Below are 21,468 nucleotides of genomic sequence, written 5' to 3'. Positions count from 1 at the left end.
GTAATTTAAAGTCTTTAAGTTTAAGGTCATTCAGCTCGACTGCATGTTGTGAACTTTATCTGTTGTGAACTGCAGTGAACAGCAAGTAGTTGCTGAACGGGCGCTGTATCTGGTCACAGTAGTAAGTTTGAATCTTCTGTTCGATATGACCATGGAGGAATAAAAACACATTTTAATGATCATGATCGGATCATTACTGTTAAGATCATAATTTTGTTAAAGGAAACGACTTTGTAACAACAATTTTACCGGCAATGACTTATCCAGACGGCTGGACATGATTTAACGCATAGTCACTCAAAAATATGTCCCTTTTTGTTCTTTGCCGAATTGAATGATGGTTTTGATGAATTATTCAGTCTCCAATATTGCAACGTACTCCATTCTTTTTCATCTTGAGCCCGCCAGTCGTGAAAAGTTTAAAGGATACAGGTACCTCATTAAGACATCAGGGATAACCTGGATTGTTCAATGGTAGCCAGATGGGTAATTTTGCAGAATCGTCGTGTGATATTTCTTGGTGTATATATAGACGTGTTGGAGGACCTACGTCGTTTGTAATGAGCAGGGAACGTAAACTGCTTTGGGTAATGGACTTCTAATGAAAAATTCAAATTCAATTTCGTTCACCAGTCGATATGTCTCCCTGGAAATGGTAGCCAACCCTTTCAATATTTAGGCATAGAGATGATTAATTATCCTCTTCTCCGTTAATGGTGATGTGAATGTATAGTCCTGTAATGCACTTTTTCTGGTATTTGGCGACCACAAAAAGAAGTGTATGACGTTGATGTATGCCGTACCACGCAATTTCGCATTTTGGAACTATTTGGTTATTAGTAAACCTGTCATATTTGAAAAAAAAAGCATTTGATTTGTTCTTTTTACTGTTGTGTTAAGGATCATAAAATTTTTTATTCGTTTTAATGTATTGCGCTCTGGGTCCTTCAATCCAAATCCAAATGGTCTGACACAAGTCTATCGGAATATGTTTCAAAATTGCATATTTCTCTTCTGTACACAATACTTCATCATGCACACAGATGTCGTCTCAATCTCCACACAAAATATATCTACTGCATTTTTTTCATATTGACGTTCTCTTCAAAACAACTTGTGAAAATGGAACAATTTAGTGATGTAATGTACGCAGAATTCGTAATGGATGAATGTGGACTCAGTCATCTCTATCCTTAAGTGGAGGTCTGGTTATTAGATACGCATATGCGTTACAAGTATGTTTATAAAGAGCAAAGTAAACTGAGTGACTGTCAAACACTTTCAAACAGAGGAAATTGTCCACACATGCACGGATTCTGCCATTCAGTTCACTATAAGAAATGGCTTTTAGATGTTTACTTGTGGGTAGAATAAATTGCCTTTTAGTATCACCCACGGAGAACGCAATTGTTGAGGAGTAGGTCCAGAATTTACCATATTCTGTCAAATGCAACTTGGATGGAGAAATGTGATCCCGAAATTTATAGTGCGCACTGGGGACCAGGTGAGCTTTTCGTCAGAGATTTCAAGAAGGAACAAATTTGGCAACGGAGCGTTTTGAGGAAAGTGAGTTTTAAGTCGGTCATTTTTTAGATAAAGATTTCGTCTTCTTAGGAGCACGTTGACAATTTTTTAATACAGATAGCTAAAGTTTCCGATGTCTGAATTACAGAAAAATAGAGTACTTAATCTCCATGGAAATTCGTCTCTTGTGAAATTCAAAATCCAACATGTTTCGCCGGGGAAATGGTATGACTACAGAGGCACATTCCCCCACCGAATGCTGATGCCCCCTCCCCCCGTTTCCCTTCATTTGAAGTCTGTGAATAATCTCTGTTTACTGTGTAGCTGCAGCCTATTTTCTTGTGGTGTGCCCCTTTAAAAAATGTATGAACCCCTGGTTGCTCCCCGGACATTTAAGCCTTAATTACGCCACTGCGCTGGGACGATTTGTCCATATAGATATGGACATCGAGGAAATTTCAAGGGGGAGGGGTCAGGCCTGTTAGATTTTCGTCCAACACGGACGTTATAGAGTAGTGCACCTCCAAGAATTTGCAACGCATTGACCAATCACATCAGTCAATGCTTATCAGAGAAATATGAAGGGGCTGCGTGGCACCGAGATCAGAATATCGACAAGAATATAATATCAAATCAGTGCTCTGAAATATGTGGTTGCCGAGCTTTCGGTAACCATGAGTACCTTCTTGCCCTGAAGAAGGTAATCAATGCACATCATTGGAAAGGGTCAACAGATTTCGCGCTCTGTGATTGGTCAACGCGTTGCAAACTCTTGGAAGCGCACTATTGTGAATCGCCCGTGTGAATTATTGCAGACAGGCCGGCATATTGCATTACACTATTACTGTTGTACTTACTTTTATACACGCAGTAAGACGTCATTATTTTTGCCTTTTTTTAAGTTTTAAATTTCTATTTCATTCATTTATTAATTTAATTTTGGCGTTAAAGCAGTGGGGGGGGTTGACCTTCAAACCTCTCCCCTGGATGCATGTCTGCTTCCTAAAAATTCAAAATGTCACGCGAGCCCTGTAAGTTGCTCACGGAGCGCTAAATTTGTCTCTTCATAAAAATTCAGATACCTATCTGCTCCGAGTGGGAACAAAAGAGGGCATGTTTTTAAATGAAATTAACCTTCCTTTGGTACGAACCATATAGAGATCACAAGTAGAACTAAAGGTGACACAGGGCACCATGCGTCATGTGCGTGTGAAACATGTACAACGGTACAAGTGCTCTGAGGAGACGTGAGACCGACTCGACGGTGAGGGTTTACTTCAGCTCAAGGGAGATAGTGGAATTATTCGACAACCTGAATTAGAAGCAATTATAAACGCATTCGCTACCAGTTTTGCGTATGTAGCCGAAATTATGAGAAGTATGGGAAACAATGGGCGAAGCGATGGATGGCAGCACGTAACTCTCTTTCATTGACTGTATTTGCATACATGTGCTCTTAAAATACATTCACCCGTTTGCAGCTCATCGGCACTGCTGTCTCTTCGTTTCAATACGGCAAACGCATCGTTTAGAATCATGGCCAGATTAAGTAGGCTTAAATAGAGGTTTGTTCACCATAGAAAAACGGCTTCATGGAATGTTTGGGCTGGAATTCTTCAACTGTACGTAAATTTCCTATACCAAGGGGTGAATTTGCCTGTAGTTTTGAATAGGGTCTGGTGGCCTGTGTGCTTTTATAACGCTTTACCCACAGATTCTGTATCTTGATTAGTCAAAAGTGGGCCATGTGACGCTTGCTAGCTTTACTATTTTCTGCACTGCCACTCCACAAAGTCTAAACACGTGCAACTTCGCTCTGAAAGAGAACTAGGCCTATCCCCTCAGCAACCAAAGAACTATGTCTGTAGCAACGAAACCGCATGAATAGTGCCCAGGTGTGTATTTCGCCTTACCAGAGTGTTAGATCGAGTCAGTTGATTTGGACTCTTGTCGCTATTTTAATGAATCAGCTATTTTAATGAATCGTGACTTGACTTGTCACTATCAGTTTTGACTTGGCTTGGACTTGCAAAATAGGCTTGCCTACCACCTGTGCAGCTCATAGCATGGGTGATGTGTTACAGAACAAATATTGACTGTTCTTGTTATAATAAAACTAGTCTCCCTCGTTGATCCATGAAGCATACTATTTTCCCTCGGCTTCGCCTCAGGAAAATAGAATGCTCCATGGATCACCTCAGCAGGGTATCTTTACTATACCACTCGAAGCAGTCTTTGGGCACACTGGTCGCGCTCTGGGCAGGTGGTACCCGCGTATTACATGCCTCTTCGACCAATAGGGTGTCGTGATTTGTCAAACGCACGTGCGCGTCAAGCTGCGTATGAGTGCAGTGCTGCCGCTGTTATGGTGTCTAATCAGATTTGTTTTTACCCCATTGAACACCGTGCTTTCAACAGCAGTAAAGGTCAAATTTGCCTCTTCGTGAAAACTATACGGTCGAGGTGAAACTCGTGATCTCGATGATGATAACTGATTTTGAGCAAATAACCTCGCCAAGATGCCCGGTGCTATCCAATAACTCAATTGATTCCGACTGGGGAAAAAATCGAAAAGAAAAAGAGCTGACAAAAATTACTCCTCCGTGAAAACTGAAAATATGTCAGAGGACGTTGTTTTGAGGGGCACTCGGTATGGGCATAGCTTTAAGAGAGTAAACCAAAAAAATTCAGTGCTCTCTTTTGTCAATTTCCTCCAAATCGCGCAGTCGGCATAACGTCACTGTGGCCTTTTAAGTGTCTTTTCAGGTAAGTACTTTATATTTGTGTCCATGGTCGAAAATATATTTTTAAAATACTTTGTATTATGAAAGGACCAGGGGTGCAAATAAGAAAAATATACTTTTCAAAAACATACCGTGCTCATTGCCATGGATACAGCTCATTTTGTGTTTTTATGCATTTTAAGCCAATTTGGGGCTGTGAAACAAAGTTTCTAGCTATTAATAATATGTAATGTAAAATTTCATCTAACCAAAATGCTTAATTATTTCACAAAGACCCCGCCTCAACGTGCGTTTGCTGTGTTCCCATTTTAAGTTTGTGTCACTGGCACTAAGAAAACTTTGAGAGACAAACGGGCTTATGCCATCAAAAGTGTTGTTTCTGGAAACTGTCAGGCACGTGCAGTTTCTGAAAGTACGAAAGAATTATCCAACACCAGTTTTATCCGTATGGTCAATATCACTGAATACTGCGATTCACCGGTAACCAAGTTTAATAATAATTGGTTAATCATCAACCATGCCAATATCTACGGGAAATTTGCCTTGTCAAACGATTTTTGTTTTCTGTTTGTGATGATAGTTTGGCAGCGGATATGAATACCTCTACAAAGGAATCAGCTCAGGTAAGCACTTTTTATGTTATGGCTTTTTTTGTGATGCTGTGGCACTCCCCTTGGAAATTCTGACCAGCAAATTAAATATAATATAACGACAAAAGAAAATTGGTAAACAAACGTTACATCCTGTGTGCTTATGCGTGCCTTGTCTTATTATAAAACGAAATATAACTTTTGAAATTTTACTTGTATTTCGGTTGAAAGAACAGTATTTGTGGGTTTGTTGCTTGTCTTATTTTGAAACGAAATATAACTTTTGAAATTTCATCTGTATTTAGGTTGAAAGAACAGCATTTGTGGGTTTTAAATTCCAAAAGATCTCATAATTAGTATGTTGTACTATAGAAAACTTGTTTTGCCAACGCATTTTGAGCAACATGCTCGTGTTTTGGAGACATCGTTATGGAACATTTCCAATCATTGTGTACATAATGTGTAATTTTAATTGATTTGTTTTGTTTAATCTAACAATTATGGCAATTTTTCTAATGTAAACCGAGTAATGTTGTGACAGATCAGATTGTGCATTTTGCTACATTTTACTGGCAAGCTTACAGGAAAAAGCTGGAAGATGGTAGCCAAATGTTTCCCAGAGAACTGCTCGGTTATTGCTTTCTCGAATCAGTGTGAATAGCTCTCAAATCTGTGAATTTCATGTATATCGACGGGTGCTCCCCGGAAAAAAAGGGAAGAAAAGAAAAAAAGAAAGAAAAGAAAAATAAAGGAAGGAAAATAAAAACAATTCACTGGTTTGTGTGAAAAATACCTCAGAAACTGACTGCATATCACCAGTAAAGTTTGCCAGTTTGCAAGTGCTCCCCTTGAAAGGGCTATGGTCATCCCTGGTAACACCCATGGCATGTTTTCCATTTCAAGGCATGTCTCCAATGCTGTAAACAAATGTTTGCAAATTGTGACAGCATATCATTACTTATTTCATATGAGCCTCAGTTGAACACACCAAATTCAGTTAGTATGGTTAAATTTAACTTCAGGTAAATCCACATCCATTCCATGTCACACAAATTCTTGCAAAGTATGTCTCACTACAGAGTTTTGATCGTGTTATGTTAAAAATGTCTATATCTGTTGACTATGTTACTGTCTATTTTATACTGTTCAGGGGACCCGCACTCAACAAGCTTTGCTTTTTGTGGGTCTGCTGCCTTTCTTTGTATTGGTTGTAACTGTGTCATCTTAATTCTTGATAAACTCTCGAAGTATCTATGAATTCTTTTCATACAATTAAATGCACAGTGAGACGAAATAAAGTCAATTAACTAAGTCAGTTATTAATGCTGTCGCTGTTGTTTCAGAGAGTGATGGGGATTTGAATTAGAATCAAGCTAATGCAGTTATTTATTAGATTTCAAATGCTATTTTTTATCAACAATCTGTTTAAAGTTTGAGACCACTAGGCGATAAGGTAATGTATATGAGGGCTCTTGACACGAGCATTTGGCTGTGGTACTCTTCAAGTTTTCCGAATATGAGATTAATCATATCTTGAATACTTGGTTAAAGTTGGTTTGAGAATACATCTATCAAGGGGATGGTAAGAGCGCCACTGTATGTGTGGCCTGGTAGAAGACAAGTTTTAGGAACAAAAGGAGGCTGTAGACAGCTATTGTCTCATCAATCAGCTTGAACTTAGAGCTTGCGACACTTTTCTTGGTAGTTATAAGCCAGGAACACAGACCATCTTTAGATAGATATAATTATGTGAGTGATTTCATTTTCAATCAGCATATTACTGAGAACGTAATACAAAACTGCTGCAAACTGCTTGCTGATGACAGTAACCTTAATACACATCACAACATATGAAGGCCGACGTTTTGATCCTAGCAAAATCTTTCTTAAAGGCAAAGGTCATCCTTTGAGAAAGATTTTGCCAGGACTGAAACGTCAGACCTTTCACATTTTGTGAGAATATTGTTCATTTCTCCTGCACACATTTTTTATTGTTCCAATCAGCAGAATGAATGGAATAACTTGAGACCAATTAACATGCTTGTAATTTGTGTTGCACTTACAATATGGGAGAGTGCATTTCTTTGCATTTTTAGAAGAGCTTTATGACAGTACCTTTGCCTACTGGAGCCTGAATTTTTTGAATATGGACTCTGAGATGGGAAGCTCATCCACGCTTGCCTCATCTTTTGGGGGCCCCAGTTTCTGCAGCATTAAAGGTTAGCAACACGCTGTTCAGTTTCTTCCTTTTTATTTGTATGTGACATTGACTTTTTAAAACTCGTTTTATCTGATACTGTGATGTTTTTTTAAGACTAAATTTCTAATAAATTAAAGAACCTTTTATCTCATAAAATGTTGCTTCCAACAGCTGTGTATCTCTCTGTTTATTAAAAAAGTTTGTATGCTGGAGAAACTTCACCATGTAGGGAAAATTCCCTCAGAGAGTGAGTAAGGTTGTTAATATTTGACCAATATATGAAGTATCAACTTCTGAAGACAAAGTTGCTTCATTTTATGATAAAAGTACATAAAAAACCTGCAGATTCCCTTTGTACATGTGGATCAAGAACCAAAGTTTTGGGGAGCAAAACATTTTGGGAGGGGGGGGGAATCTGGGAATTTTTGTAGGCAGCCTCAGACCTGTCTGAGGGCTGAGACTAATTGGGGGCATTTTACATGCTTTGAGAAGAAAGGGAAATGACAAGAAAAGTCATTTTTCTCTTATTCTATATTAGGAACCTGCCTCCCCCGTATTTGCCATCCCCCATTTTTGTGGGAGGATTGAAATAGTCCATGTTTTCTACCCAGGTTCTGCTAGTGATCATGTTTTGAAATGTGGCTTTTTTACAGACTGACTGATTCAATTGAGAGCTTAAACAATACATCATATCTTAAAGTGATTGTTTTCTGAATTGAAAGAGCTATGACATGAATTTCACTGGGATCATAGGCCGATTCTCGACAGCTTTAAACTCCTTTTTAACAACTTTAAATTCCTTTAAATTTGTTGACACAATTAGATATCTCTTTTTCATAGTTCCTATTGAAATGCAAGCCCTTTATAACATTACAAAGTTTGCATGCTTTTCCTAAGAAATTGAGTGTTGTTGCTGTGTTATCATTGCAGGAAGACACTGTTCATTCTAGGTCTCCTGCTCAAGTGTTGTCAACCAAAACTTTTAACTGAAATGCACTTTTGAGGAACTTGGTGCTTACAGGCCCACTGTAATTATCTGAATCAATCACCAAAGAAAAAAAATTTAAAGACAGCAGAGATACCTTAAGCCTGGCTAAGTTTGGTGTTGAAGTAACTGTAATATTAATTATTTCCTTTCGGATTGACAACACACTTTTATTTAATACAATTTGGCATTAGCATGAAAACACAAAGGTATCAGAAATGGTCATAAAATGCCCAAATGAGATTTTAAAATGGGGTTAAATGAGATGCAAAACCTGATATAGGTAAGCTTCATATTCATTCCATGGCAGGTATTGATGTCCTCAATGGGGCTGCGGTCCTGAACCAGACTTACTCTTCAGACTTGAAGTCAGCCAAGATCACCTTGAGCTCCTATCCGAATGACTGCCCAACCAACCCACTGGCATGCGCAGATGGCTTCACCGTGGCTTTCTGGTTCAGCATGAAGGAAGATGTCGACGAGACATTGAAAGATAACACATGCATGCTACTTAGCCTGAACGACACCTCAAAGAATGGCTTTCAGGTATTCTCTCTTGTCAGGGAGCAGAGTCACTAGCAGTGGCCTAACTGAGGGGGTATGCAGGCACATCCCGCCCCCCTTTGAAATCTGTGAATAATCTCCATTAAACTGCTGCTTATTGTTTTGTGGTGCCCCCTTGAAAAAAAATGTGTATACCTCTGGGATATTTAGCCCTAGTTACATCACTGGGTGGCTTTTTTCTGTAACCAGACTACATGAAACACCAGGTACAGATGAAGAACCAGATTTTGGTTCTTTCAGGTTGAAGGACAAAACTTTGGAAAATTTCCAAATTTTTTCCTGGATTGCCAACAGAGGCTGAAAAACTCCAGTCAGGCTACTTGGGTTTGAAATCAGAGTTGTCCTGTCTTAGCAGTACCATTTCTCATCTCTTTCAAAGCTACAGTGTTCAACACGCACATGAGTTTGCAATCACAGTTCTTTATTTCTGTGTAAGATTAGCTCCACCAGGACTGACAAGATCCACTCATCCAAAGCACCTCATAACAAATCTAGTATGTTATGGGTGGAATTAACCTGGATCTGTAGCTTGGTCGCAGTCCTGATTGAGATACTTCAGCTTGAAAATAGAGAATGTGCCTCTCATTTTGAATGACGCCGAAAGTAAAATGTAGGGAAGCATATATATCGAAGTGTATAGGGGCCACTTGCACAACATTTTTTTTCAAGTTATTATCTCACTGCAGCGAGTTACTGTCTCACTGTGGTGAGTTATTATCTGGCTGCCGTGAGATAATAACTTGCCGCGGCAAGATAATAACTTGAAAACATTTTTTGCAAGTGGCCCAGATGCGCTTCTGTAATAATGCACATGCATACATGAAAGTATTTTTACCTTTTGGCTATACCCATTTCTGTGACTGAATTTAAGTCAATTACATCGCAATGAGCATTGCTAATGATAACTTGTGTTTCCCATCTTGTAGATTGCGTTCAAAGGAGACCAAAGAACCGTCTCTTTCCAGGCCCTCAACATCACACTTGAGTCCACAGAAGTCTATAATGCCTCTGATACGTGGCTGTGGAACCATGTGGGGATGACATGGGACAATCGCACTGGAGGTAAGGAAGTTTTCCTCAGAATTTGGTATGGTCAGGTATATGAGGTCATCTAGCCTGGTTTCTGTCGATCTGGTCCCGTCTGATGTTGTCATATCTTTCAAGGTGATGTTTAATAACAAGAATGGACTACATGGTGTATTCGTTGAATTTACTGGTATTGTTTGGTCCAACTGGCATTTAAGAAAGAAACAAAACATGTCCTCTGCCTTTATTGTGATTTTACATGGGTGAAGAAGTGGAAGCAGGCTCCAAATCATGTGTTTAGTTTGTAGCATGAGGACATTGTGTATGCTATTTGCATAATTAGAGGTACCAGGACATCCTGTCTCTAAACAACTGTACACGTAACCTCCGACCCCATGACCCATCCACCACAGGGTCACACCCAGGGCCCCAACAATCTCTCTCTCAAACAGCCACTTCCACCAAAATATTCTAGAGCCAGCTTTAAACCCATCCGTCCAGTGATGACTCACTAAGCCACATCAAACCAGTGACCATCCAACTACTAGTACCTGCCCCCTCCCACCTAAAAACCCTCTGATGCATCCACTGGGGTATGTAACTATTGAATCCCTCATTGTGGTTCAATTTTGAAAACCTTAAAATCATTGAAAGCTACCATCTTTCTGACTCTTCCAATTAGAGCTCACGGTTTTCTCCAATGGGCAAAAGGATAAGTCGTGCAGCATGACAGCGATGGGGCACTGTCAGGCTCCTGTACCACTGCAAAATCAAGGCTGCAGCTACCTTGCTCTGGATGAAATAGGAATTTGGGACCGGCCCCTGAATGAGAGTGAGATGAGTGCTCTGAGGCTTGATCCATTTAACTTGACCAATGATTCAAGTACAACGGTTGTACCAACTGATGGGTATACAATGCCACAAGGTACAGTGCATCAAGAGTCATTTGTAGGTTTCATATCATTGGGTGTATCTTCCAATTCAGTTGGCCTAATTCACGAGATGCCCCTTATAAACCGGAGTCATGCTATGTAGCCTCAACAAGCGTTAACAAACCATCAAGAGGTTAATCGAGAGCATTTATGAAATTTTTTTTAAATTTACAATATTAATTGTGCTCCAACATATTTCATTCAATGTATCATATCTATCTGAAATATCATTTCACGGCTCACGGTTAACGGGTTGACGGGTTGAAAGTTGAGTGACAAAGTGAGGCCTGCTCATGCAGCCCGACCGGCCACCATCCTATTTACTTGTGGAGGGTAGAGTAAAGAAAGACGACAGCCGAAAAACATCACAAAAAAAGTTTTTTTCTAGAAGCGAATTCAATGTTTCTCTTACACAGTAGAGTCTTTAAAATATGATAAAACCACTTTTAAACCTTTAGAGGGTATTTTCAAGTTGTTGACGCTTTGGCAACACTTCTTGTGCGTGTTGGTGTGTTGACACTTGTTGACACTTAACGCTAAATAGCATGACCTATAACAATGCTCCCAAATTCATCTGAGGCCATTTTCTGCTGCACATGTAACAAGAAAGAGTCAATAACATCAAGCCAAAAAGTGTTATGCCTTTGCATATTAAAGAGCTTGGCATCTTCCCAGGCATTTTGGAGTTGTGTAATTTTAAATTTTGTGTGCTTGAACAATGACATGTTTTTACAACAGTGTATCCAGTGGGATACATAATTTTAGGGGGCGACTGAGGAACTCAACAGCAGTTGACTGACAAACCATCAAAAGTACCGGTACTTGGAAGGGTGACAGTCGGAGGAAAATTTTCAGGAAAATCACTCATGGATCCTTATTATTGGGTTGGGTTTCTGGCAACATCCCCCCACCCGACATTAAATATCATTAAATATAATGATAAAAAGTTATGCATAAAGTTTCTCAAAATATTTGTGTTTAACATTTGTGTCTGCATAAAAACACACAAGCTGTAATAAAGAGTGGATGGTAAGGATCTACCACAGGGCTATGTCATGAACTAGAAGAGTGGCCTTTTCAAATCAACTGGTCTGTACTTAGTTCGTCCTAAACCATTCCCTCTTGATGGGCTGTTGTTTTCAAGTTGACATGATAAAAAATCAAATGGATTGAAACAAAATCTTAACTGTCACTGCAGCATTTGACACAGTGAAGTTAATTTTCATAATAGGTCCTCGTGAAGTGATCCATGTTCAGTTGGAGTCTGAATTCAGTTGAGACCGCATGCTTTGGATGTAGTGGATGTTTATATTTAGCATGAGCAGCTACAACTGAAAAAAACTTTGGGCGGGGAATTTGTAGTGTGCTTCATATACAAATTCTATAATCTGCCCCCAAAATACTTTCCAGTACAGATATCAATGTTCACAAAAAGATAGCAGACTTAAGGGCTTGGGTGCACTGGTTTATATTAACACAAGACATTTCCATTGTACATTTCCCCACTTGATAGACTTATATCTGTACTTCCTAATATCATACTGCTTGTAGGCCTGTCCCTTTCCTTGGTCAAGTTTTGCACGTAGATTTCATCGTAACCACACTGCAAACCAAACACAGCAATTATCAGATTACAGTTTTTTCTTTGTACTCAGGTTTGCAAATGTCCATGAATAATTTGTACCATTTTTTATTTTTGTTGCACTGTGGTTGCACTGCATGACTTGAATGTGCTGTGATGAATGCTGCATTTTCTGCCTTCTTTCATTTTGCATGTTCTGTGAAAAACCCTCAAACACAATGCTGATGGCATGCACTGAAGTACAGACTACACTACTGTATCAACTCTGGAACTATCCACGGAACCTGCTCGTTTGGAGGCTACAACTGGAGAAGACGCCTTCATGAAATCCAAGCCATCTTCAACTGAGGAACCCCTTTTAACTAATAGGGATGATTCCATAACCAAGATTGACACATCCCCCATGTCTTCAACTCGGATATCAGACACAGCATTAACAACTGGCAAGGAGACTACAACCAAACCAGAAATAATCACACCAGGAAGTACTCCTGGCCAGCACCAGACCACTACTGTTCAAATCTACACAGAGAGTATGTCTGACAGCACTTCTGCTGATTCGAGCACAACTGATAGAATGGAGATTACACAACCACTTGGTGAGAATGTGTGAACTTTCATAAGAACCAAGCCATTTATACTGAATTGATTCAGTATGTGAAAAATACACCCATGAAATGGAGATCACTGTAGATTTTCCCACACATTTGCAAACTTTTTGGGTTCAAATTCATAAATGGTGAACTTCATTTTCAGCTTTAATCTTTAATTCATGACCTTTCACACCCATGTTTCATCCCATCTGTGGTCGCTCAGTTCGACGGTGACATCACAAACAAATGCACCAGTCTTGGTTTGGTGCACATCTTGAACAATATGCAATGAGGTTTCACAAACTAATAGGAACGTTTGGACACTAATGTGCGATTTCAAAATTAACATTAACATGTTTTGGATACACAATTCAGAAGAAAATGCTTATTAACATTTGACATGACCTGTCCATTAGTAAATGTGTAGAATATAGCAGCATATAACAAAACATCATTTTTAATTACAAAATTAACTGATGTTTCATTTTTTTTGTGCCAAAAATGTCCTGAGGCTTACATGTGTTAGATTGTAAAAATGAAATTAAGGGAGCTGAAAATTCTCCCTACAAGGCATGGAGACAGGGACCATATTTACACTTTGTTCCAATAATTTCATACATTTACCTTACTTTATCATGAAAGACAGTTCAACTTCATTGTCTGCAGTTGCTTAATTTACAATAGATGAAACAATTTAGTCATTTTGGAGTCAAAATGTATGTAACCTTCATTCAAATGCATCACATCATGTTATCATCTGCACATTTCTACTTAAAACATATTTGTTTTATTTATATGCATACATGTATGATATTTTCCTTGTTTGATGTAGCCTAAACAGCAAAATCATATCTTTTTCTATACTTCGTTTTGTGTCAGTTTAGTTTTTTAACAATTTTATGCATGAAGAACTGGAAAAAATGCAAATGAACTGTAATATTTCCGTGTCATGCAAGAAATAAGTAAGCCTGAACTTACGACAGGAAAAATGTATTCATATTTTACAACTTCACAAACAGTCAATTAAGTTCTTGTTGCCCTTTGGATTAATTGGTTGCACCACCTTCAATTTCTTGTCATGCAGTACACCATGCCAAATATGTCTTTGCATGGTGGTACACATATTGTGTACATGACCATCAGGTGAGAGGAAGTGCACTGAAATGTGAGGAAATTGAATTAACAATCGTTGAAAAGTGATCATTGACTGTTGATCATTTGGCATTATCTGTGACTAACTTCAATGGGGCATTTAAACAAAAAAGTATACAAATGTGTGAGGAAACCTATTATCTCTTTATTAACACCCTCAAAATTATTGTCCTATTTCCTTCAATGATCTTGCCGATTCCTTTTTTGCAAGTCATATAGCTTTCATATTTCACCACTTGCATGATTCATTTCATTGTCTTCTGATTCCCCTCTCACTTTTTTAAAGATTCTTGTTCATCTCTCACTACGTCATTTTTTTCTTAAAAACCTGAAACCCATGTTCCAATTTTACAAAGACTTTGTGTTATTTGCTATATATTTTGAAGTCATTGTTGGTTTTGTTTCACAGACCAACCTACTCTGATAGATGCGAAAAACGGGGTGAGTTGATTCATCTGCAAGTTAGCAAAGCAGTTATTTGAAGAACACAGACATTTTGGAATATTTATGTTTTAACTTCTCTGTCATGCTCATAAAACTGGAGTTAGCACATAAATCATGTTAATAAAATTAGCATATAAAGCAATAAATCATGTGCTGTGTACATTTCAAAATTTTAAATGGGGGCAAATACTGCCCCCTGTGTATGCCTGTAACTTCACTGAATGACACCAAGGGTCATTAACTCTGAAGATTTTAAGCATTTAAATACTTCACAGAATTTGAGGTACTTTTCTTGTAGGCCTATGTGCACTTCCCAAGTTCACTTTGTTAACAGCGTGATGGTTCTTTTGAAGTGTCTTTTTTAATCCAAGCAATGCCCCATCTTGACTTGCATTGTACTGTTTCCCCTTTGTGTAATTACCAAACTGAATATCGTTTTACAGATTGATACTAGTGCAAATGCTGAAGAATTCCTCAGCAACCTGACCTTTGTAGCCAAATACTTGAGCAAGTACAAAGGAACGCCAGATCGCATTAACGCGTCAATTCTGGCAGTCATTCTGAAGACCACTGGCGACAAAGTGGATGCACTGTTGGTGGATGAAAAAGATTATCGGAGAAGAAATGTGCTGAAGGTACTGTCCGAACTGGATCAGATGTGGCAGGGGGGTCAATGGCAATCTTATGGAGCCCTGGGACATAAATCTACAAAGTGCAGGAAACCATTGCTGAGCAAACTCAAGGGAAAATTCAGGGGCCAGTGGGAGCCGTAGCACCCAAGAAAGGAGTAAAAAATTGTTTGATTCGGTTTCATTTCCCTTCTTTTGAAAAGCATTTAAAAAGCCCAAAAATGTTTCTTTACTCTTTGGAAAGGCCATAAAAGGTTACAAAAAAGTGTTTGTTTTCCAACCCCCATCCAAAAAAGTTTGGCACCCCCAAAACTAGGTACTGGATTGGCCCTCAAGCGAAATAAGGTTATGTGCCCAAAAATTCTTGGCACCTTGTTCTACTTGTTCCAAGCTTGTTTTCCTTTTGTTGCTAAGCAGTGTTTCCCATTACAGTGCCCCATGAAATTTGGCCCCAGAGAGAATTTTGATTGGTAGATTTTTCACCCTGTATGAAAAAGGCTTACATGGCCTTTCAAAAGTCCCTGTCAAAACAAGGATGTACTTTCCAGTAGATGCAGTTTCCTTTGCAATCAACCATTTGCAAAAACCTGGGTTTTTTTAATACAAACAGTTTTTGGAAAAGTTTTTGACATTGAATGCATTGTCAAGCAATATTGTTCACTTTAAATGGTGTGATTTGTTGGAAATGGGGTAGCCAGAACCTTGTGAGCTCATGCTCTTAGGATCATGCATGTCTTAAAGGATCAATTCAGTTGTAACGCAATATGGCCTTCCAAGGGGAGGGCAAGAGGGGGCACTTGCTGCCCCCCCCCTTAAAAATGGGAGAACATTAGAAAAAAAGTTGGGAAGAAATGACATGAATAGAAAAAAGAAAGGAAATGGGATGAAAGTCACAGATGTGCATTAAAGTCACCCCACCACCTTTAATGGACTAGACCTACTATATGTAGCTTGCCCTCAGGAAATTCCCCACCCAATGGGACATATGGTTTGCTCCCCTTGGAAAAATCCTGGCAACGCCCATGTGGCCTTCCTATAACTTATTTTCAAAATGTTAATGTTTGTATTTTCCTTTTTCACACACAATTTCTGACCACACATTGAATAAATTGCACGAAAACTGGCTAAGAATAATCAGGCTGTGGTACAGTGTGGCAACTACGTACGTTACTAGCCATGTGTAATGGGGAAAAATGGCACACTATGGGGAACTCGCAAAACAACAAAAACTCTAATAGACCAAGGGTCTTTGAGGGAAAACTCACAGGATACCTAATTAATAAGGACTCAGACACCAATATTTGACTTCAACAAATAGACAAAAAAGAATTCATTAATGAAAAGGCACTAAAAATGCAAAAACCTCAAAGGACTTAAGGACTAAAAGAACTTAAATCAAAAGACTAAAAACCAAAAGCTAAACCCAACACAGTGTAAAATGGACCTTATGAGAGTATACACTCAGACTTCAATCACTGATGTCCAGCAGACAAAGGCTCAAGCAGAAAACCACACTCCAGTTAGGAGTAACAATACATGTGAAGTTGACTGGTCTCTGCTGATATGCTACACTGAGTGTGGCCAGACCATGTGCCTACACTATATAGGGGGAAGCTGGGGCTTAAACAAACAGAGGGAGCACACTACTAGAAAAAAAACACGAACTCTAAACTAAAGCTAACATTTTAATGAGGAACTACTTTTATGTAAAAACGTGTATTTAATAACTTACTCATTTCTGGCTCTGCCACATACGCAATAATGTCTTCTTTTGTATTACAGGTTTACATGGAGATTGTGAACCAGGTCCTTGAAATTAACAAGAATACAACTGAGGTAAAATTGAGACAGAAAATTTCTGTTTGATATTAAATTTTGTGAGAAAACAGTTCGCATGCATCGAGCAGTGCAGTGGGAAAAGTATACATTTTTGGCTGATCCGTCTCCAGAAAATGTGCACTTTGAAAGAACAGTAGGTTTGATGTTGTAAACACAATGTATGGTGTTAAAATGACTGCAAAGAGTTAATCTAAGAACTGCTAGAGGTTCAACTTCTGAAAACAGTGAACTGCGGCAATACAAGAAAAACTATTGAGGGGGGCACATTACCCCTCCTCTCTCAGGGTTAAGGATCTAGAGTTCTTTGGGAATGATGTGCCCTGTAAATTTGGGTCCGAGGCCCCTCGTGATAAATTCTGGGTGCACCACTGCACAATTAAACTTCCAACATTTTATTTGGAGAGCTATAGAGTTTTGTAAATGGATGATTCTTAGACTAGCAAAGACAAAAGAAAATTGGTCAGGACAAAGGCATGATTTCAGAACATATGAAGAACTTTGCTACCATTTTGAAAGTAATATATTGATGTGACTCTGTTCTGTTTTGCAGGGTAGCATGGCAACAAGCAGTTTTATGGAAGGTGTACGCCTCAGTGCAGCAGTGGACAACACGATTGCTGCCTATATCAGAACCGAGAGTGGCAGTGTTCCGCTGATCGTCAATAATACGTTTGTTGGTGAGGACAAACTTTCTCCTTTGATTGTTGGTGTGAAGCATCCGAGAGATGGTGGGATACACCGACTGATGAGGGAAGAGAGTGGACTATAAACAGGATTGTCCTCAAGAGCTTTGTGCCAACAAAATATCAAACAAATGCCATCAGTACTGCTTGTGACATGATATGCTCATTACTTTCTCAACAGATGACTTCGCTTATTACATCATCACCAACCTGTAGAATCGAATTCCTTCTAAATAATGTGCCATCTGTTAATCTGTTCGAAATGATTATGATTAGGCAAGGGACATTTGCTGGACTCTAAATAGATTCCAATTATGTGGGGGTTACTCTGTCCACTCCATGCATGAGAACAAGATATGGAATTCTTTAATAGAACTGATGGTCCATATGTGGTAAGCAAGGGCATGCATCCAAAGTAGGTACTTGTGCGTTTGGCAGAGCACACCCAACAAGTTTCGAAGAGTTAACCTCAATTTCTGAAGGGCATATATTTAAAGGTGTGCCATCACAGTTTCGAATGTCGGTGTTATGATTTTTTGGTCTTATTGAAATTCTGAGCAAGGAAATTGAATGGAGGCACGAGGAAATATTACAGAGCCTCCCCCCGCCATTAAAATGCCAAAGAAACACGTCAAGCACTTTGCAATTTAGGATAACTCAGTATGCAGGAGGCATCGGACACCCTGCAATTTTTTTTTCTGAGTGGCTGTCCGTTTCCCGTCGGCATACTTATATGATACCTGTTGATTTTCAGATACAAAGGTGGATGTGCTTCATCCACACAATATGAGTGGCACTGTGGAATTGGGACACGGCACTGGAGAAGATGAAAAACCAAAAGTTGCCGTCACCATTCCTCAGAGCATTTTCGGGACCGGTGAGGATGTTTTTCGTACATCTCACATGTTCTGCATGAACTTCTTTTGCTCCTTTTTAACAGCAGTTAATCTGTATCTATTGAAAAGTGTGAAGAAATGGATCCAGAAAATGTAAGACAACACATTGCTAGCTGTTGGGGTTAAACATTTGTAAACTAATGTTTATTGCATCAATAGAAATCACTTTGTCGGAAGAGACTGTTGAGCGCTAAGATATGTCATCAGAAACAGACTAATGAAGAGAATTAAGCAGAGCCTGTCTGGAATCCAGTGGTCAGTGCAGTCAAGCTGTCCAAACTTTCTAAGCATATGATAATGAGGTGGAGTTGTGGATATCTATGTAAGCAATTTTTCTTTGTTCTTTGAAACTGCAGGTCAAACTGGCCGGTTGGCTGTAACTTCATACTACCAAGGAATTCGGAAGCATCTTCCCTCAACATTGGAGGGAGTGAAGTAAGTGACATGAAATCCAGTTATTCAGCAATCCATCTCCACAGGTGTATTGAGATTTCATTATTTACCATACAAGCAAAGTTTGCCTGCGTAAAACACGTGATGTTCTGATGATATTTAAGACCTACCATATTGACCAAAAAATTCCAGAAAACTTTGCCCAACCTAAAAATGGATTGAAATTTCTCTAAAAAAGTGCTGAGTCATGGTAAACCAGCTTATTTTTAAAAGGTTTTCATCTCTAGTTTGTTTTTTTTCGGTTGAGTTTTCTCTGGTTTTTCTTTGATTTTTTTTAATAAAGTAATTAGAATCAGTGCTCTAAAACCTCTCACTTCCTGTGTGCATGGCTCAAAACTGTTCCTTGAATGTTTTTTGTTCCTAATTGTCCACTGAATGACTGATGTCTGTACTTACTGTAGTATGACCATCAGAGAGGGTAAATAGCATTGGTAGTTCATTGCTGCCTGTAACATGCATATGTCCTCCAGGCTCTGCAATAATCACAGCAGTCTTCTATGACTGACCTCGATTGGGCAGAATTTGTTATAAACCTAATTATTTTGAGAAAGAGCTGCATCTCTTTTTCTGTCAAAGTAAAAATTACAGATTTTCTCCTTCCAATCACACTTTCACCATCGAAGACATTTCCTTTCCCTTGCCAGTTTGTGGTGATCAATTATTGCCATCTTTGGATTCAATGTTCAAATCAATGAATGTTGCAGTTGCAGCAGCTGCTCAGGCTGTTACTGAGTCCATACCCATCACAAACTTGGGCTAGTTTTGTGTTTATTTGCTGTATTTCCACACAGTGGTGGGGCTCAGATTCAATATTACCGGCATGTTTACCGCTCTTTACCTCAATCACCTCTCTCCTTGGTGAGAATGAAAAGCCTGTTTGATATGAAGTACATGTAGATGGTATGCTTTCAGGCTCCTTTTAGGGTTGTTCTCTGAGTCATAATTCAGCGTTATATTTTCTTCTCTTCATTCCTCTTCCTTTCTTTCTGTGCTATTTTGTCAACTGCTTGAGATGTCTCAAGTAACTTTTCAAAGTCACAATTTCCCCTCTGTGAAAACAAAAATTAAACTTCTCGTTTTGCGACAATCCTAGTTTAAATCATGGACAAAATTGTAGTCTGTTTTGCAGTTATCTCTGTGATCGATTGTGGTACAGTTGTCTCTGCAATCTGGGAATTGGAAAGCTTTGCATTTATATGTACATGAGCAGATATATGCAGAAAATTTTAAAGATCGGGCTCATACTCGTTGGCTCTCTTAATTTGGGACCTGACATCAACAGACATATGGCTGAATTTTACATAGAAGCACACTGCCCAATCACAATCTCTAGTAGTTGCCACTTGGGTATAAACTCATTACAAAGTTTATTCTGTTGGGAACATTTCACTTTACCACAGCTCAGTTTTTGTTCACTTTAATGCAGTACTCTAGTCTACACAGTCTGTAGCAGATCTGGTGTTCTTTGCAAATGGAGCCATTATGAGCGGTACAACCAGTCATAATTACTGTACAATCTAGTTAGTTTATAAAGAGCACATTGTGTACATTGCATGTACTGATATGCTCTTGTTCAGCCTTGAATGTACTGCTACGGGTCATTATGCCCAGGCTACAGACCACAAAACATCTCTGGTATAAAGTCAACCTCAACAGGACTCTTTGGCTTATTTATTCAAAGGATGGATAGTACATGTACTACTAGTCTATACATACTGGTATATATATCGCATAAAAGGAACACATGAATTCTACATGTACAAAACACCACACCTATGTTTGACCCAGCTCTTTGAAAATCTGGCCTGGAGACCAAAGTCTAAGCAAATTTTATACCTCAATTAGTAAATGACAGATAAGATTGCTTATATACCAAAAAATGAGGAAAGTATATAATGTGACCAAAAGATAAAGTGCAATTCACCATGACTCAGCACTTTTTAAGAGAAACTTCAATCCATTTTTAGGTTGGGCAAATTTTTGGGAAAATTTTTTCAATAAGGTAGATTTTAAGTTAGCACAAGTTTAATATCATAATGGTGTTAAAAACTGTTTCAAGGAAAATTCTGCACTTTAATTCAGAAGAATGGAAACTTGTCAGTTGTGTTCCTGTCCTCTGTTATTTAATGTGCGGTGTTTGGTGGTTTAATTTGTTTATCACCAATGTGTGATTGTTTATTCTTGTGGTGTGCATGATCAAAGAACAATCAGTCTATTTTTCATCTTCATTACAGGGATAGGGCCACTGTGCACAGTTTGCTGGTTGGTATCGTCATCAATGCCAGTTCACTAACTGACTTCAAGGACAATGTGCAGATTGAAATCTCCCATTCAGAGGTGAGGCATCAGGTGTGGTTGGGTGCACTAGTACTCCTCTGATTGGTAACATAATGTCTTAAGAAACTATCTCATGTCTTGCATATTATTCAGGTAAACTTGTCCCAGATGCTTTTGGGTGGCAGTTTTTATGCACTGTTTAGGCTTCTCGTCTTGTTCAGATATGCAGGAAACTGGAGGTTCTGGGTCTGCTCTCTGGACAAAATGGTCCTCGTTCATACCAAAGTTTTTTATCCTAAAAGATCTTGGGTAGGATCTGCCTGCAAAATTCATGGGTAAAAGACATCTGGGGAAC

General features: G+C 38.9%; 1 protein-coding gene across 2 annotated transcripts in view; it reads left to right on the top strand.

Moving 5' to 3' along the window:
- LOC110982883 (adhesion G protein-coupled receptor L4-like) overlaps positions 1 to 21,468 on the top strand; it is a 40,099-nt gene that overhangs the window by 4,463 nt on the left and 14,168 nt on the right. The window contains exons 2-14 of one of the 2 annotated variants that reach the window (XM_022241634.2): positions 4,849 to 4,891; positions 6,955 to 7,077; positions 8,354 to 8,589; positions 9,534 to 9,669; positions 10,316 to 10,558; positions 12,393 to 12,746; positions 14,302 to 14,333; positions 14,780 to 14,971; positions 16,748 to 16,801; positions 17,355 to 17,481; positions 18,242 to 18,364; positions 18,740 to 18,818; positions 21,071 to 21,173. In XM_022241634.2, the coding sequence (XP_022097326.2) occupies positions 4,849 to 4,891; positions 6,955 to 7,077; positions 8,354 to 8,589; positions 9,534 to 9,669; positions 10,316 to 10,558; positions 12,393 to 12,746; positions 14,302 to 14,333; positions 14,780 to 14,971; positions 16,748 to 16,801; positions 17,355 to 17,481; positions 18,242 to 18,364; positions 18,740 to 18,818; positions 21,071 to 21,173 (1,845 nt within the window). The remainder of the gene's footprint in view (positions 1 to 4,848; positions 4,892 to 6,954; positions 7,078 to 8,353; positions 8,590 to 9,533; positions 9,670 to 10,315; positions 10,559 to 12,392; positions 12,747 to 14,301; positions 14,334 to 14,779; positions 14,972 to 16,747; positions 16,802 to 17,354; positions 17,482 to 18,241; positions 18,365 to 18,739; positions 18,819 to 21,070; positions 21,174 to 21,468) is intronic. The other variant, XM_022241635.2, reaches the window with a different exon arrangement.

Source organism: Acanthaster planci, linkage group LG01, assembly GCF_054643075.1.
Source record: "Acanthaster planci isolate LZ-2023a linkage group LG01, COTS_SCS, whole genome shotgun sequence".
Classification (NCBI taxonomy): domain Eukaryota; kingdom Metazoa; phylum Echinodermata; class Asteroidea; order Valvatida; family Acanthasteridae; genus Acanthaster; species Acanthaster planci.
The sequence above is the reverse complement of the archived record's forward strand: the minus strand, read 5'-3'. Positions and strand labels throughout refer to the sequence as shown.